This window comes from Centroberyx gerrardi, chromosome 3 (assembly GCF_048128805.1).
Source record: "Centroberyx gerrardi isolate f3 chromosome 3, fCenGer3.hap1.cur.20231027, whole genome shotgun sequence".
NCBI classification, from domain to species: domain Eukaryota; kingdom Metazoa; phylum Chordata; class Actinopteri; order Beryciformes; family Berycidae; genus Centroberyx; species Centroberyx gerrardi.
The window spans coordinates 34563970-34582518 of NC_135999.1; the positions used below are offsets into that span (position 1 = coordinate 34563970).

Below are 18549 nucleotides of genomic sequence, written 5' to 3' on the forward strand. Positions count from 1 at the left end.
GCCCGCTGTGTGGATATTGGTTTATATCATTATGTCTCAATGAAATCTCCACATAGCATATGTTAGTTTCAGGATTGGTTATATGGTCTGATATTGCTTATTGCAGGTTTAATACTCAGCCGAGGGCAGGAGGGAAGGAGACCTCAGCTGGGGCAGCGCCAGTTCCTGCAGATTGCATTTGAAGAGGAAGGTCCCTGGTATTGATGGAGCAGGCCAGGATTAAGACCAGTTTCTGGGGCTGGAATGTAGGCATCTGTATGACTGAGTGAGGCCTGGATATTATGAGGGGCGACAAGGGCTAGGTCGTCATCGGAGTTATTTCTTTTTGATGAAGCCTTTTGAGGCGGTAGGAGTGGAAATAGGCAACCGGAACACCAGCATTTTCTTGATCCAGGACATTATCGACCAGGAATTTAGAAATCCTTTTGAATCCAACCCCGGGGAGGTGAAATGTTATGTACAGTGCAACTAAGGTTTGAACACTAGCCAATTGCTGATGGAATTTGGCCATTTATTTTCCAGACAAGAGCTCTGACGGTAGATTTAGATAGAGGCGGTAGTGGTGCTGTCAAGCTCTATATAAGTGGGCAGCTTAACTGGACCATCTTGTTTGAAGTGACAATTGTGATTGGTGTTTGTTTGGATCAGCTGAAGTGGCGCGCATGACTTACGTTTCCTGCCTGCCCTAACGCAAAGCTTCATTTGATCCCAAATTAGCACTGATTTGATACCTCATCAGACTTAGGAGAGAGTTTTCTATCAATGCAGGATGTTATTTAAGCCCTTCTATCTTTCTCAATTGGCTGTTTCTTCATTATCCATCTTCCTACTAGTCTACAGTGGTTTATTACATTACATTGACTACTAACCTACTAGTCTACAGTGTTCTTTTCAGCTATTGCCCTCATTCATCTGTATATACACTCTCTTGTGTGAGGATGTGTGTCTGTTTGTGTATGTGTGTTACCTCCTTTGGGTTAGCATTGAATGTCAGGCTGCCTTCATCCAGTTGTAGGTAGAGTCTCCTATATGAGAAACCAGCTGGTAGTCTTCTTTCGTAGATGGAGCAGTGACCCCATGTAGATTTACACAGCCTGATGGATTAACACACAGAGGATTAAGGCTGGCATTATGAATTAAAACACAAAATATAGTCCAGATAATCTGTACTACTATTTTTTTCTTTTTTACTTGCATTTTTAATTTTTATTTTTTTTATATTATTTTAACAACAAATAATAACAAAAAAGATTTACAGCACTAATAAGGATCAAACACAAAAAACAAACAAGAAAAAAGAAAACAGGGTACATATGTCTACAGTATATGCATTATACATAAATTCATATAGCCTACACACACACACACACACACACACACGCACATATATATATATATACACACACACACACACACACACACACACACATGTATCTATATTCTATATCTATATTTTACAGTTGTAGGGAAAATGGGAATGTTCCTAACAATATCAAGGATACTTCCATATTAGTTGTTCTTCCTTATATATCTCAATTAAACTAGTGGCTGCTTTTTCCATCATAAGTGTCTCTAAGGTTTGCAGCCATACAGTTTGTTTTAACTGATCAGTATTGTTAGATTAAATTCACCTCATGGACCTATAAAGTAACTCACTCACTCACATACTCACGGTTAGCCTATCTGACCCCTTGTGGCCGTTAGGTGGCATGGCAATGTCTACAGACAACACACTGAATGGGATGTTCCAAATATCTGAATACCATATTCAGCAAAGCACAATATTTTTTCCCTCCCAATGTTTGCAATATAATTCACATGTTTTAATAGTATGCCTATAATCACAGAGAAAACAGAGACAGACAGAGAGGGAGAGAGAGAGAGAGAGAGAGAGAGAGAGAGAGAAAGAGAGAGAGAGACAAAGAGAGAGAGAGAGAAAGAGAGAGAGAGAGTGTTGCTTGTTCGTACACTTTCTTTTTGCTCCGGCAATAGTCTAATTATTTTGATTACTAACTTCCCATTAGTGAGGTCAGTTTTTCTGTTTCTTGTCCTGGTGGGTCTTATGCTCTGCTGACAGACTTTGCGAGGGGGAGTTGGTTTGAATCCCTGTCTGTCCTCTGAGTCTGTTCAGTACAGCAGGATGTTGTGTCTCCCCATCGCACCACACTATGTTTATAGGTACATAACATTTAGGTTGGCGTATATATACTTCATTATTACTGATTGTTATTTTAAAACCGTGAGTTGAATGCTTTAATATCTCAACAATAGCAATGGCAATGATCACAAGGGTTACAAAACTTTAAAAAAACATTGGGATTCTAAACCACATTCACTTCCGGTTTAAGCTCCGCTGATTTCCAGATTTATCCAAATATAAATACGAATACAAATAATTTGGTAGGTGAACAAATACAGATACAAATACAAATACTAGCAGCTCTGAACATCCCTATGGATTAGGAACATTCCCTCGCCTCCTCTCTGCAATACTGCTGAACTGTGTAGGCTGCTTCGCATCTCGGGCACTGTGTGTCCTTGTTTCAATTAAGAGCTGTAAGTCTCTTGGCAGCCATGCATCCTATCCTCAAAATTTGTTTAATTGTACATCCAATTATATGTTCAAGAGACTCTATAACATTTTCCCAAAAAATCTTTCACAACATGGCCATACCATATGGAAAAAAGTATCCCTTTTTACAGTGCCAACATAGGTCAGACTCTGAAGCATTCATCTGTTTCAATATAACTGGAGTAAAGAAAACCCGATGCACATGATTATAATTGATCATTTTGTTTTTAACATGTCTGGAAACCCTGTGGAGCTTCTTCCAAATGGAAGGTTTCAAGACATTTCCCAATATCTTATGTGCATGTTCAGACATGCACATAAGATAAGAGATAGAGGTGTTGGTGTGGTTGCACCGGCTGTATATATTAACTTATGTGCACACCTTTTATGTCTATTCGCACATTATTTATGTAACTCAAGTGAATGTTTTATATTTTGAGCGCACTTAATGGCATGCAGTGCGCATGAGTTCATTCTTCATTACCATAAAATGCATTTTTTATCCACAAGACAGCCACTGCCAGGCTCCAAATGTCTGACAATATGGATTCAAATTCTAAATATAGATATACTTCTAAACTGAAATCTGCTTTATGTAGCATGTGTGGCGAGTGATAATGTAATAGCTAATAGCTGCTGTACAATGTAATACATTTTCACATTAATAAAATGACATTTTGTCAAAAATGTAATAAAATCTGATGAAGAAACATGTTTACTGATAATGTAAGAAATACATCAATACATTAACTGAAATATTTCATTCTTGTTAGCAGTGCTGACAAGCATCTATATGTTTCAATGTCGGGTAAGTGACTATAGGATTTTAATATCAATGTTGAACTGTGCAAGTCTGAACACACAGGCCTGTTTGACTAGTTTATCTTTCCTGTGGTGGTAACCCCTACTGGCCTGCAGAGGGTGATGACTGACTACTATTACATGATGTCTTCATATGCTTTACATACATTTTTTTCTGTAGAGGAATCACTTTCAAAGACCATTTTACTAATCCATCGTCCTGTCTGGAATAATTTCACCCCCCTGAGAGCTGAGAAAGCTCCAACACGTGGATATTAGAATATCGTGCATATCAGATCATAATTAGACCTATCGTGTGTGATCAATCAACAGGCTATTATTATTAACGAGTCTGATTTTTCTGGCAAAATACATGAAATAAAGTTTATTACTTAATTGAACAGCGATCCGTGTTTTGCAAAGGAGAAAAGTAGTCATTTATGTTTTATCTGCCATTTCTGACCAGAAAAACAAGAAATGTCTTCTTTAATTTGTAGATTTTTAAATGAAAATCAAATCACCATTTGTTTTTCTTTTTTTTTATTTCTGTTTCTGAAAAGAAAATAGAATGACCAAAAAAATATACGGACCGAACAAGCACAACGTTAGGACTGTAGTAGGAGGGGAATACAAACCACCATACAAAAGGCTATAGCTTTACTTTTTTGAGGAAAATGTGGAATTGGACAGACGTTGAAATAAGAGAGATCCTGGGAGTCGGGTGGGCAGAGAGATTAACCCGCCGTGTTTTCAGACTGCAAAGACTCCGGCGGTTAAACGTAATTTCCGGGAAATTACAACAGTGGAATGTAACGGTATGGCCAGTGCTGTGTGAATGGCAGCATTACGTTAAAAAGGCGGAACGGCATGTCTTGTGTGAACAACACAAACTGCTGCCATTACTGGCAAACTCAATCTGGCACTTTGATGGGTTTCATGTGTGAAAGGGGCTATGGTGTCTTGAGATGGTAATGTATAACTATTGATATCTGATAATAAAAGTTAGTAACATTTAATTTGTACAGGGATTGTAGTAACTGATAATACCTGCCAAATAAAAGTACAATCAAAATTGAAATAAAATGTGATATATTGTGATTTTTTTTCTTGATAATACATTATCACAATAATTGGCAATTTTTACATTTTACGGGTCATGATATTGGTTACAACTATTTTGGGGATTTTTAACACTGAACTGAACAATGAGGAAGAACCAGCCAATTTAGATGAAGGAATAAAGCAATAAACAGAAAAAGATCTAGACTAAATATTGTACCTATCGTCTTCATGTTCTTTCAGACTAATTATTTCAAATCAAATATGAATCACTGCAGCATTCAACTCAAGAGTTAAGACTAAACACAGGATAGCCTATTTCATGTGTAGGGCTACAAGGAATGTAATGGCCATTAGCAAAGTACTAACACAAACATGTACTACGTTATTCTTTTTCTGTGCAATAAAGTGGCTTGACATGTTTAATCTAATAGAACAATAGGCAGAATGTGAAAAACAGATGCTATACCCCTAAAAGGCCATAGCTTACAATCAGTACAATCAGGGTGCAAAATTACCACCCACTGAGCACTAAATATCTGGACAATTTGTCTTTGGTCGATAAATCAATAAGGGTTACTTGCCACATTGACCCCTTGTGGCCGTTAGGGGGCATGGCAATGTCTACAGACAGCACACTGAATGGGATTATATGTATCTGTATACAGAGAGAGAGAGAGAGAGAGAGAGAGAGAGAGAGACCCTAACCCCAGAGAGTTAGAGTTGGAGACAGGTGTGTTAAATTGGTTGTTTTTCCATTTGTACTAATGAAATTTTTATTTCAAATTAAACAATGACTATGAGGAAAAATTCACAATGTCTTCAATTATTTCATGTGGATTTTTTTTTAAACATGCATACCTATTACAGCAATGACATTCAATGAGTCAAGTCCCCCTATTTCAAGTCAGCATAAGTATTGGGACAACTATTTCAACTGGCAGCTGTTTCAAATTTCACAGGTTTATCATATTATAAACTCTGAGTGTCAGGGCATGGGTTATATCCTTTGGAAGTGTTTGTAGAGTCAACTTTATAAGCTACAAGATAAAAGAAAATAAAACCGTAGATGAGGGACAGAGAACTGAGTATGACAACTGTATTGATAGTAATAATGTTACCAAGTAACACTATGTGTTGATTACTGTTACCCAGTAATACCCATAGAGGTCGCTCTCAAGCTGTACTATATAACCTCTGACAAGTCAATAAACTGAGCTTTTGGATGAATAACATGGTGACCTTCCTCCCTTAAAACAACAACCAACAAAGCTATTGTAAGGATGAAAGTAAAGAAAACAATCAATTAGAGCTATTGCAGAATGTTTGTGTATTCCAAAGTCAACAGTATGGAATGTCCTGAAGAAGAAATTAACTCCTCCCTCCCCCTGCTCTCCATTCACTGCTATAGATTTTTAACATTTCTTTACTCCCAAAATTGACTTTAGAGATGAGATTATTAATTCATTACCTAATGAAGGTTCTGATCCCTCTCTTGATCAAGCATCTGGTGCCCTGGAGACCAAAAGCGTACTCTCACAGTCTCCCTCCCTAGATATATTTTCCAAAATAGTACTGTCTGCCTATAAATCCACAACCAGCCTATCCAACCCTTTTCCTGCCAAAGTGGTTAAGGAAGTCCTTCCAATATTAGGTCCCCCTTTGCTTAATATCATTAATATCTCCCTCTCCTCTGGCATTGTGCCCTCTGCCTTTAAAGCAGCCGTGATTAAACCTCTGCTCAAAAAACCTAACCTTGATCCTGACGTCCTTAATAACTATACACCACTTTCTAACCTCCACTTTCTCTCTAAATTTAAATAGTAGCTATCCAATTAACTGACTCTTTCCTGCAATAGTCTTTTTGAACCATCTCAATCTGGCTTCAGGTCTCTCCATAGCACTGAGACCACACTCACAAAGGTGGTAAATGACCTACTCCTTGCCTCAGATTCCGACTCTTCCTCTGTTCTAATCCTACTTGACTTGAGCGCAGCATTCGATACAGTCAATCACAATATACTCCTCAACCACCTAGAGAATCATGTTGGCATCTGCAGCCCTGCACTTTCATGGCTTATCTGATAGAATGCATAGTGTTTCACACAACAGCATAATCTCTGAATGCTCTAAAGTTAACTTTGGTGTACCACAAGGTTCAGTGCTAGGCCCTTTGTTTTTCTCTATTTATATGCCATGATGTTAAATTTCATTGTTATGTGGAAGATACTCAAATCTACCAACCTAATGACTGTTTGCAAATTTAGAAGTGTACCTATCTGCTGTCAAAAAGTGGATGTCATCTAACTTCCCGCAACTAAATGCCAACAAAACTGTGATGCTAGTTATTCGCCCTAAAACGTAACAATCTCATGTCAGATGTCACTTTAAATTCTGAGGACTGCTTAATTACCCAGAGTCCCACAGTTACAAATCTTGGCGTTACATTCGGCCCAGCTCTCTCATTCAACTCCCACAACAAGGATATCACAAAGATAGCATTTTTCCTTGTACAAAATGCTGCTACCAGAATATTAAACAGGACTAGAAAATTTGACCATATTACACCCATCCTGATCTCTCTTCATTGGCTCCCAATTCAAGCCAGGTTATACAAAACTTACAATAAAGAAACACATTGCTTGGGAATTACAACTCCATTAGCCCGTCTAACAGTCTTATTCTTAGAGAGTACAAATATCATTTCCATTTTCAGTGTCGCTCTTTTGAGTCTTGATTAAGGTCCATTTCAACCCAAATTGTTCTTCTTAAACAATCTCAAAGTGTATGTGAGATTTTCCATTAGGAAGATTTCTTCGACAATATCTAGCTATTGTCTCTGGGTAGGAGGTTCCTCTTTTAACCACTTCCTTGTAATTGCTTTTTCACTAGCTGCCAATAGTATTCTAACAAGATATCTATCCCTCCCGGTATAATGCCATCTGTTATTGCACAACTTTTGGGTATGTCATATCCTAATATCTTTTGAAACACTTCATACACCTTATTCCAAAACATAGTTATTTTCTGACATTTCCAAAATACATGTGTGTGATCCACATCAAAATGTCCACACAGTCTCCAACATGGTTGGTATGTGGCTAATTGTCTGCTTTTCGCCCAGGGTGTGATGAAGAAGCGGTTCAGGTTTTTCCAACATAATTCCCTCCATATCCGTGAATTGGTGTATATCTGTTGTATCTACCACATATTCTGCCAATCACTGTCTGATATTTCAATGCTGAGTTCTGTTTATCTTTTATATAATTAGGCGAGTGACTTCCAAACCTTGGTAAATTGCCAGTTTATTTATTTATGTATTCTGAGACAATTTTTCTTATATGCACTGATTATGATTTGCATCACACCATTCACTTCAATGGAAGGCCCTGTGTACTGACTCATAAATTCAGTTTAGTTTCTGTTGAAATGCAGTTAATGTTGTAGCCACTAGGTGGTGCTCATCTGTTTGTGTGATGTGTTCATTAATATGTGACCTCTGAGGAAGCCATTTTGTTTGAGAGAACAGACACGAGTAGAGATTTGTTTTGGAGCTGCATGCTGTCCGGCATCATCTTTGTCCATCCATGTCGGCAATTACTGTAGAAGCATCATCTTTTTACTCATTCCTATACACATTGTGACAACGAAGCGACGGTGTGGAATAAAGCCATCATTCAACGACTACACTGTCTTGGAAGAGTTTATCTATCTGTCCAGTTTAAGGAGGGGAACTCTGTAGCGGGGGCAGAATACCCTGTTTTAATTTCCTTTTTGTAAAAATCCCTTTATTGTAAGTACCTATAGAAGTCATGTTTCCTAAGATCGTGTTTTTCTTTCAGATTTTAAAATGACTCTCCAGCTCCCCTTTTCCCCCTCTTCTAAGGTACACCATGCAGTGATTCCTTTTTCCACCCACTGTTCGAATCTCTGATCATACATTGCGGGTTTAAAAAGACTATCAAAAGCTACCCATTTCAATATGCCTAAATCTTTCTGTAACTTATAATTTTTCACCATTAAATGTCCCATATTGTACACTTTCCAGTGTTTAATTTTGTGTCTTGAGGTCCATTAAATACCGTTTGTGTGGTGTCATGTTCCAAAAACACTCTCAATCCATTTTTACATTTTCTAGCATCTCTCTGAGCCTTGCCAAGAACAGGCTGTTTCTGTTGCTGTGTCTTTAAGGCTCATTAATATTAACGACCCCTCTGTTCTGATTGGCTAACCGTTTCAAGAGTGAAACGTGAGACACCACAGACACGGCAGCTACAGACAGCGAGAGGCAGGGAAAACTCTCCGGTGATAAACAATGACAACCGCTCAACAGCTTTGAAAAAAATGCTTTGTTAAACTATTATTTCTTACAAAAATGATAATGAGCGAACCTTTGTGACGCCACAAAGTTACGGAAGTCCAAACGTCTCGTTTAGAGGGTTGGTTTTCTAATATGGATTGTGTGGATTTAGTTGGCTAACGTGCATTTTGATACTTTCACGATGTTTAGATAGCACATCCAACTAACCCTTTATAATCAAAGAGGCAAGGGAAATCCCGTTTTCCACGATATGGGAAATTTAAGAACCATAATTCTAATGTAAAGGCTGTAAGTGGATCTATGTTAGTTCTCATATTCTCGTATAACTCCTTATCTCCTATTATGCACTGGATTGGATATCCATCTAACTCTTTTTCCATGTCTTTCCAATTCGCAGCATAATCTGGTTTACACCAACTAACAGTGGGCCTTAGTTGTGCAGCATAAAAATATTCCTTCAAATTTGGGAGAGCCATACCTCCTCTGTCTTTGGGCAGCTGGAGAGTTTTGTATCTAATTCTAGGCCTCCTGCCACCCCAGATAAATAATTTTGTCCCAGGCCATGAATTGGTTTTGAGGCACCTCCACTGGTAGAGCCTTGGTAGTACATTCATTTTCACTGTCTCAATTCTTGAGTTAAGCTAAATCTGACTTTAAGGTGGGCTTACATGGGCTTGCACACTCATCATCACTTATGTCCCCCCTCATACCCTGTGATCGCAGGATGTTGGTTTCCTTACTGTCCCTAGAATCAAGAAAAAAAAATCAGCAGGCAGTACAGTGCTCTCCTACTGAACTCCCTACCTCTGGAACCAACTCCCTGTTACGATTAGTGTTACTGTCTGTCTTTCTTCTTCTCAGACACCGGTGTAGCATTTCAACCTGGCAGTGGACGCGGGTGCTGCCCTAGCCCTTAAAGGTCCCATATTATGAAAAACACGTTTTTCCTTGCCCATACACATACACTTTAGTCATCCTTCAACCTAACAACCCACAGAATGTGAGAAGTGAATGCCTCTGCATTGTTGCCCCAGCCTCCTTCCTGGGAAAACATGTGCTTCTACAAGCCGTTTTGATTTGGCTCCCCTTGTGACGTCCCAAGGGGAGCAATTTGCATATGCCTACCTCCGAGCTGGATAACCACTCCCACTCCCCTCTGCTCCTCTGTGCGCTTTCGGCCGCCATTGTTTTACTTCGCTACTTCGCTTAGAAGATATCAAAAGCAAGAGCAAAACATGCTAAATGTTGCGTTGTTGGCTTCAAGGCTGAACACAAAGCTCTACATTGCCTCCCAGCATCGGAAGATAAAAATATTGTTTTTACAATAACGTTCTGACTACAGTAAACTTAGTCCAAATTTGCATGTTTGTGCTAACCGCTTTACCTCGGACTGCTTCGTAAACGAGTGTCAATACAAAGCAGGATTTTCATAAAAACTGCTCCTGAAAGATGGATTTATCCCAACTGGATGTGGCCCAACAGCAAATGTGCAATCGGTAAGTGTCGCCACTTTGTGATAATATTTACAGTTGGGTACATTCAGCTAGGCTTGACAACATGTCCCGCTTTGCTAACGTGTGTAAAGTTATGTTCCATTTGCTTGTTTGCGACATTGTTTTCATGTTTATTTTTTAATACAGTCTATGGTGCTTTGTTGTTAAATCAGTTGCCTTGTCTGGAGAGATGTGTCCGCTAACGTAGCTTGAGAATGAGAAATGGATAAGGTAGTTCATGGTATTTCAGTCCGATTAGCATGGGGTAGCGATTTAGCTCCAGTCTGATGAGAGAGAGTTTGATGCGGGCCTGTGAATACGAGGAAGCCTGTTAGCCACAACGACAACAGTTAGCAATAGGGGCAAAAACATGTGCAGCTAGAGTCGGTTGTGGGCTACCTCAGCCGGCCAAAACGAGCACCTCGTCTCGTTAACCCGGTGCCGTTAGGACACATGTACTATAATCAAGGTTAGGGGCTAGTTGAAGCAAGCTAATCTAGCGTTAGCGCTAGCGCGTTAGCGTTGGCGCTAGCTAAGGTTAGCTCCTCTGGCTCACTTTGCGGACACATCTCTGTACACGAGACAACCGCAACTGTAACGTGGCAAAACTCGAAAAGTACTTTGTCGATCAGGGACTCTTGTCATCATGAATATTTCACTTCTAACACCAAATGAATGGATGGTTGATGAGATGTAACATTTCACGTTCTTCTCTTTGCACCTAGTCTTGTAAATCTAGTCTTGTAATCAGCTAGGGTTGTGGCAACCTAGAAAACCTAGAAAACCTGAACGATGACAAGAAATACTACCTCTCTGGAGGTTATAATGTCCTATTTTCCTTGACTGTGGAGGAGACATTTAGAATCAACTACATAGAAATTATTGAGGCTGTAGTTTTGGATTGCAGAGATTTCAGAGTTGGCTCTTCAGCTGTCCCCTTTGTTCCTCCACAACCTAGCCTGACCTCCCCACCTATCAAGAGACCATCCAGGAGACCCGTCTTGACCTAACAGAGGAGGAAGAGGAGGATGAGGAGGATCCTGGGTCTGCTTAGCCGACCCCCTGAGCCAACTTTCAGTATGTTTACCAACACATTTTTATTGCACACACAAAACTTTGTAAATATGAAAATTAAATAAATATACAAATGTCATAAAGTATAAACTATAGTATAATCTATAAATGAAAATTGCAAATTTGCTTCTCACTAGTATGTGATGTACACTCTTGTAATGGAACTGATGATTTCTGTGTTTCTGTTACTCCACAGATTACGTCGATGAGTTGATGGACCTCATCTTTGATCATGTCTTCCAGGACCCTGCACCTTATGTGAGCCAGGTTTTCATGATCCCCGTCCCAGAAGACCCGTGCGCCCAGTCTGACAGGCCAGCCAAGGAGGACGTCATTGCAGCCACGTGTCTCGGTTCAATCAAGAGGCAGTCTGAACCCGACGTAGCTGGCAGCATCAGGGAGCTCACAGCATATGCACAGCACCACACACACTGGTATCACTACTCTGACCCTGCGACCTAGAAAGCCCCAGCACTAGCTGACAAAGGATCTGTAGGCTGAGAGGAAGGTACACATACTGTCAATATATTTCATTTGAATACTTAGTCTCTTCTTTTGTTGTTTTGGTTATCTGGCATGAGGTCAGGTTGTAGTTGGGTGTTTTCCACGAATACATAACAGATAACTAAAAACATCAAATTATAAATCATTTTTGTGATTGATACTGCACTACTTTACTAGACTGCAGTAACTGCTACAGTGGAACACTCCCCTGTGTACACTCAGATGTAGATTTTGTAACATAACAGCACCCCATTATGGTCCTGCAGCAGTGTTATGTTTTTACATGTGCCTTTTTTATGCCTTTTCTATAATAAAATAATTTTATTCTGTATGAACAGTCAAGTGTTGTGGTTACTTTTTGGTTTCACGTTTAATTTACATGGGTGTGTAAAGGGAAAAAAATATATAACCCCACACACACTGTCTACACTTACAATCAAGTGTAGACAGTGTGTGTGGGATTATATTACTTTTTCAGTAACTTTTGTCCGATGCCCCTGTCACTAAAAGACTTTTAGGTGTGCTACAGTTTCTCTACATGGATGTGTAATAAAGTAGAACAACACAGATATTTTACTCAAATTTATTGTCATGTACAGTATTATCCAAAGTCACATGTTGGCCATATTATTTGGCAAATCAATTCATGCACAGAATGCATAAAAGAAACTTATTGTTCTATACCTCTGCTTTATAAATGTTCATTGCATTCTGTAGTGAGAACACATTCAAACATATAGGCTGCAGACCAGGATGATCAGCATGCATGTAGGTGGATCCTGAAGCCGATTCATTCTTCTGGTAACCTAAGGAATGAGAAAGGGTAACTTATTGAATTTTGCTAGCTTCATAAGAACATTACACTGACAATGACGTTTATATTATATGTTTATCATTTAGCACAGACAATGCAGAGTAAATGTGAGTACTGTACAAACTAATGTAACATACGACATAAACAATAAAGGTGTCAACTCTAAAAGAGGTAAGATGTTATGTACAGGGGGAATGACCAGCAGGCCTCCATGAGATGCAATGTTTGAATATTTCAGCTACAGTTCTAAAACTGTTGAGCTAGCGTTATAGATGAATAACACTGGCATAAATTACGACAGTCATATGTCCAAATGGTAGATAGCGTGGGACATAACCATATGTTTACGTAATAACTACATAATGTCTGGTGTGGATTTTTTTCCTATCGCTAGCTAGTACAACGGCAATTGTAAGACACTTCATGGAATAACATTACAGCAGCTATCCAAGTAGCCAGCTAAAAGCTACCGACACCTACTGTGTTGACTAGACAGCCTCAAACCACCAGCACCGGTGAATGTCAGGCTAAAAATGAATCAAACAAACCATACGGTACAGTTACCTTGCGAGACACTCCGGCAGGTAACGTTAGATATCCTTTTTATGGGATATAAATTTGTCCGCTATGGCTATCCAGAAAGACAACATAGCCGACGCAACCACATACACACGCACGGTAAGAAAGTACGAAAACAGTGAAATTTCAACCTACCGTTCAGAGACATCCTGCTGTAACCGTGTCTGTAAAACTTCGGAAGTTGCCTCCTCTTGTTCAGTTGACAGATTCCTTCTCAAACATGTACGGTTTTACATGTTGTGTCACGGAGTTTTCTTCTACAAGGAGCTGCCATGCTGGTTTTGGGTTTTTTCCATGTCTGCACCCTCCCCCCTCACCCAGCCGATCAGGCGGCCAATCAGAGCAGCGCCTCATTATCATAGCAGCCCCGCCCACTCAGAACAGCGCATAGTTAATGAGGGGAGAAACTGAGAGGATGGAGAGGCTCCACAGAGCCTGGATTTGTGTGTTTTTTTGCAACAGAATTCGTAACCTTGTTTTAAAGACCACTGAGAAATGTTTTAAACTGCTAAAAAGAGCATAATATGGGACCTTTAAGGCTGTTAGTACTGGCCAAAGTCCCATCTCTGATGCTATTTCTCCCTGGCTGTGAATCGCAAGCGCTGACCGTGGCCCATCTCTCTGCCTCTTTTGCCTATCTCTGCCTCATTTGATTTCTTATGTCAGTGTCTTTGTCCATGTTACTGTCCATTCCAATACTTGTCCCAGCACATATTGCATGCTCAGCTGACTTGACCAGCTCAAGGTTCCTTACATTTTTTTTCCTCATAAGGTTTTCCTGAAGTTTTTCCTTGTATGCTTCGAGGGTCTACTGTTGGTGGTGCCGGGTAGGTTAGACTATGTAGAATAGGTAGGCTTGCTATGTCTTGCTAAAATCTGCTATTGTGTGTCCTGTTCTTTGCTTCCTTTTGTTTGTCATACATCATTCAGTTCAACAATTGATTGTTGATCAGTTAGATCTGTACTACTGCTAATATGTTTTCCAATGCATATAGCATTGCGCCGACCACCTCTATTATTGAATCCTCTCTTTCTCTCTCAAGTACTGAGGACATAGTATGCTTCTTTAATCACTCCTACTTGTCCATTTTGGATTCCATCACCCCTCTAAAGAACAGAGCTTGCAAAGCTAAAACTTGTCTTTGGCTGAACAATCTTACACGGTACATTAGAAGGGACTTCAGTAAAGCTGAGTGTAAATGGAAGAAAGACAAACTCCAAGTTTCTTATGACATTTTTAAAGATCTCTTAAATTAAATATCAGTTGTCAAGTACTGAAATACTGTTAAGTATGCAAAACATTTCTCTGATGTTATCTCCAGAAGCTGTCATAACACCAGAGTTCTGTTCAATACCATTAATTCTGTAATTAATCCATCTCCCAGTTCTATGTTGAATCCCTCACTAATCACCTGTGAGGATTTTAAATAATTCTTCCTAAACAAAGTTGAGGACATTAGGATGAACACTGCTCCCCCTAACAGGGATCTGTCCATATTGTATGAGACAACTGTTGTACTTAAGAATTTCCACCCCATTTTCCTTCCTCTCCTTGACTGAATTATTGTAGGCATGAAGCCCACTTACAGCTGCCTTGATATCATTCCAGCTAGGCTCGTGAAGGAGGTTTTTGGAGCAATTGGCCCCAGCATACTGGCTATCATAAATAGCTCCTTGGCTACAGATTCCTTCCCGTCCTGTTACAAACATTCAGCTGCTTCTTAAAAAACCTTTTCTTGACCCCACTATTCCAAATAATTTTAGACCCAATTTCAAAACAGTTGACACAATCCTTATAGTTAGTTCAGCTCTCAATTGGCTCCGCTCCTATATTTCTAATAGGAGTTTCACTATCTCTGTAGGTAACTCATCTTCCACCCTGCCTGTATTGCTTGTGGGGTCCTCCAGGCTTCAAATTTAGGTCCCATTTTGTTCTCTTTATACATGCTTCCACTAAGTAAAATTATTCAGAAGTGCAACATATCCTTTCATTGTTATGCTGACAATTCACAACTCTACCTCTCTTATACTCATTATATGCCTACAGGACATTAAAATCTTGGATGGCACACAACTTTCTCCAGTTGAAAGAGAATAAGACCAAGGTCTTATTGTTTGGCCCCCCAGAATAATCTAATATAATAATATAATAATATAATCAAATAATCAAATAACTGTCCCTCTAACTTTGCATGTGTAGAGAGTGTATGTTTTGCCCACTGCCGTTTGCACTAGATTACAACAGTGCACTGCACTCCGCCCGTGCTCGCCTGTGACGTATTTGGGAGGGTTCCGGGAGCCCTTAATCGAGTGCACCTATTTAAGCTTGAGAGACAGACTGAGTGAGTACCATGCAAGGGTGTGAGTGTGTGTGTGTGTGTGTGTGTGTGTGTGTGTGTGTATGTGTGTGTGTGTGTGTTAGGGGGCTGAGATGCTTGGGAGAAATATGTAATCAAATTGATCATTTGTGATAGATTTAATTGTACATATGTGAAGTAAAATATTTTGATATCAGTTCTCTACCCAAGGTGGAAAAACTATTTCTTGCAGCATTGAGGTTTTGAGCTCTGTACAAGCCATATTTTTTTGGATCTGGTTGATGGACTTAACAGTGTTTCAGTTGTTTTTTCATTGTTCCCTATTTTAGCACTGAAATGCAATGTGTTCAAAATAAGTAGACATCATTATTTTACAGGACAAATAGTGGTTAGAATAAAGGAAGGAAGGAATATGTACTATACCTCTCCATGTGTTGCATGTTCTGATAATATTGTAAGAGGAAAACCTGCATGGTGCTTTAAAATGTGCCATAGAGATTGATGACAAGTTGTTTTTTTTTCCTTTTTTTCCCCCACTCGCTCGCCTCACTTTTTTGAAACGGGAATCAGTTAAACACCTAATTAAATTTGGAATGCCTAAGTGAAATTGAAACTCTAAATCTGCTCTCATATTTTACTTGAATAAAGTAAGATATGTAGAAAAAATATAGGGAATATATGGAAAAAAATATTCTTGGCAGGTAATTTTTTTTTTGGTTTACCAGCCCTTGGTAGGTGAGCAAAAAAGTTAATTTTGGAAGCTGCTTAAAATGTAATACAACACTATCGCATTATTTATTGACAATGCAAGATATGTCAAAGACAGAAAAGCTACCATATGTGGCAAGTCTCTACAACAATAATTTGTAATGGAAAAGTAGGCAAATTTTGATGCAAGGATTTTTAAAACTTCAAAGCAGCGCTTGATGGGTCAGGAATCAAATGGCTTTGGTTAGGATAGAGAAATTATAATGAGCCGCTATTTAATTATGCTTTGGGAAGATATTGACAGACAAATATAACCCTGTGTTGGTCTCAGTTCACTTTCAATTCAGTCTGTACACAAGCTTAACAGAAACTAGAGATGAACAAGAACATAAGGATCTCTACATCCATCCATCCATCCATCCATCCATCCATCCATCCATCCTTACCCCTGCCATAGATATTCGTCGTTTCCCAGGTCCTGCCACACACAGCCGGCCAGGCACAGATCAGTAGCATTCAGATAAGACAGTATGGTAATGCCTAATTCTGGTGGCAACATCTCCAAATCTATAAAACCACGCTGGTCTTTACCTGCAGTCACCAAGACAGAGAGAGGGGGAGACAAAGTTAGAAAACACATTTTTAGATTTAGATTTTCCTGTACTGTTTCCCATTGACTTGCATTGTAAAATTAGACAAGAAAAATGTCCTTGAATGTACACACTCTGGGTTAATCTCATATTGTGACATGGAATTATTAAATCCTAAGAAACTAAAGATGGTCTTTTTTAAAGCCTAAGTATTGGTACAGAGATATAAAGTTAGTGTTTTTATGTCTAAGTATTGTTACAGAGAGCTAAAGTTGGTCTTTTTAAATACTAAGTATTGGAACAGACAGTATAGTTGGTCTTTTTAAAGCCTAAGCGTTGTTACAGAGAGCTAAAGTTGGTCTTTTTAAAGCCTAAGTATTGGGAGAGTGAGCTAAAGTTGGTCTTTTTAAAGTGTACGTATTGAGACAGCGAGCTAAAGTTGGTCTTTTAAAGCCTAAGTATTGGGACAGTGAGCTAAAGTTGGTCTTTTTAAAGCCTACATATTTTTACAGAGAGCTAAAGTTGTTAAATACAGGTGTACTACTGTCAACGTCAAATAGACATCTAGATCTAATGATTTCATTTTGCAATGCATGCCGTATGTATTCAGATTTTTTAACATTTACACATTTTTTGTAGTTTTTAAAACTTTATGATGTCAAACCTAGCTTGGAATTAACTGTTGTCCTGGCTAACAAAGACACACTAAATAAAAAGACATGGATTTGACAATACAGTTTTTAAGGAGACATGTTTTTGAGGGATTATTTCCATTTCTTCCTGTGGGTGCAAGCACAGCGAAAGGTAATGCATGCACTTATATGAAAACACTCAACTCGGACACAATGAAACAAGTGTAGTATGCATATTTGGTGTATGTGTATACACTACAGCCATTGTGTAGTGGGGAACAGAGCACGACAGGAACAATGTTGACTTTAAACAGCCATTAGGAAATCAGTCTTAAAGGCTTAAAGTCTTTTTCAGTTTTTAGGGTGGATGCCGTAAATGAAACGGTATTCGAGGTCTGCACAAGTTGTCATAGAGGTTAATGCAAAAGTACAAGTTGTCAGTGAGTTTAACACAAACTGTGAAAAGTTGACAGGGTGCCTTCAATTTAGTCAGTGGACAGAGCGTGTGTCTGTAGAAAACAGGTGGCAAATCCAATCTGCCCAGCTGTGCATCAAGGTACATGTTTAAGGCACACCTAAATGGAGCGACACCGTTGGAAAATTCCAAGGTCCCCTGGGCTAACAGGGGGCTCTGAAATATGACAATTTGTTGTTTGATAAATATTCACAAAAATTATGCATCCAAGTATTAATATAACTGATGATAGTTTAACATATATAACAATTTATAGTGAAATCATACAGTGGAGCCAAACGTAATGCAGCACCTAGTGGAACACTGCCCCTCAACACTCTTCTTAAGCTCTCTGGCACAGCAGCAAAATTGGAGCTTGTGCACAAGGCTTGCTGATTCAACAGAAAGTTATTTTTAACTACTGATATAGGGATTAATACAAATGCTATAACTGCATAGCTAATTAGCTAATGTATTGTAGTGTGGGTTGTAAAGCTAACTGTTAGCTGTAGACTCACTGTGTTTCGAACAGAAACTGGGGAGGTGGGCCAATCTGGGTATTACCAACTGACGATGGAATGAGTTTTGGGGAGAGGATCCCCCGCATCCTTTAAAACCCAAATTACGCAC

The 18549-nt window shown here is 39.1% G+C and overlaps 1 protein-coding gene across 1 annotated transcript in view; it reads right to left on the bottom strand.

Moving 5' to 3' along the window:
- The window catches only part of fbxo8 (F-box protein 8), a 77235-nt gene that overhangs the window by 25379 nt on the left and 33307 nt on the right, over positions 1-18549 (bottom strand). The window contains exons 4-5 of the mRNA XM_078282652.1: positions 16690-16834; positions 968-1094 (exon numbers count right to left, since the gene is read on the bottom strand). Coding sequence (XP_078138778.1) covers positions 968-1094; positions 16690-16834 — 272 coding nt within the window. The remainder of the gene's footprint in view (positions 1-967; positions 1095-16689; positions 16835-18549) is intronic.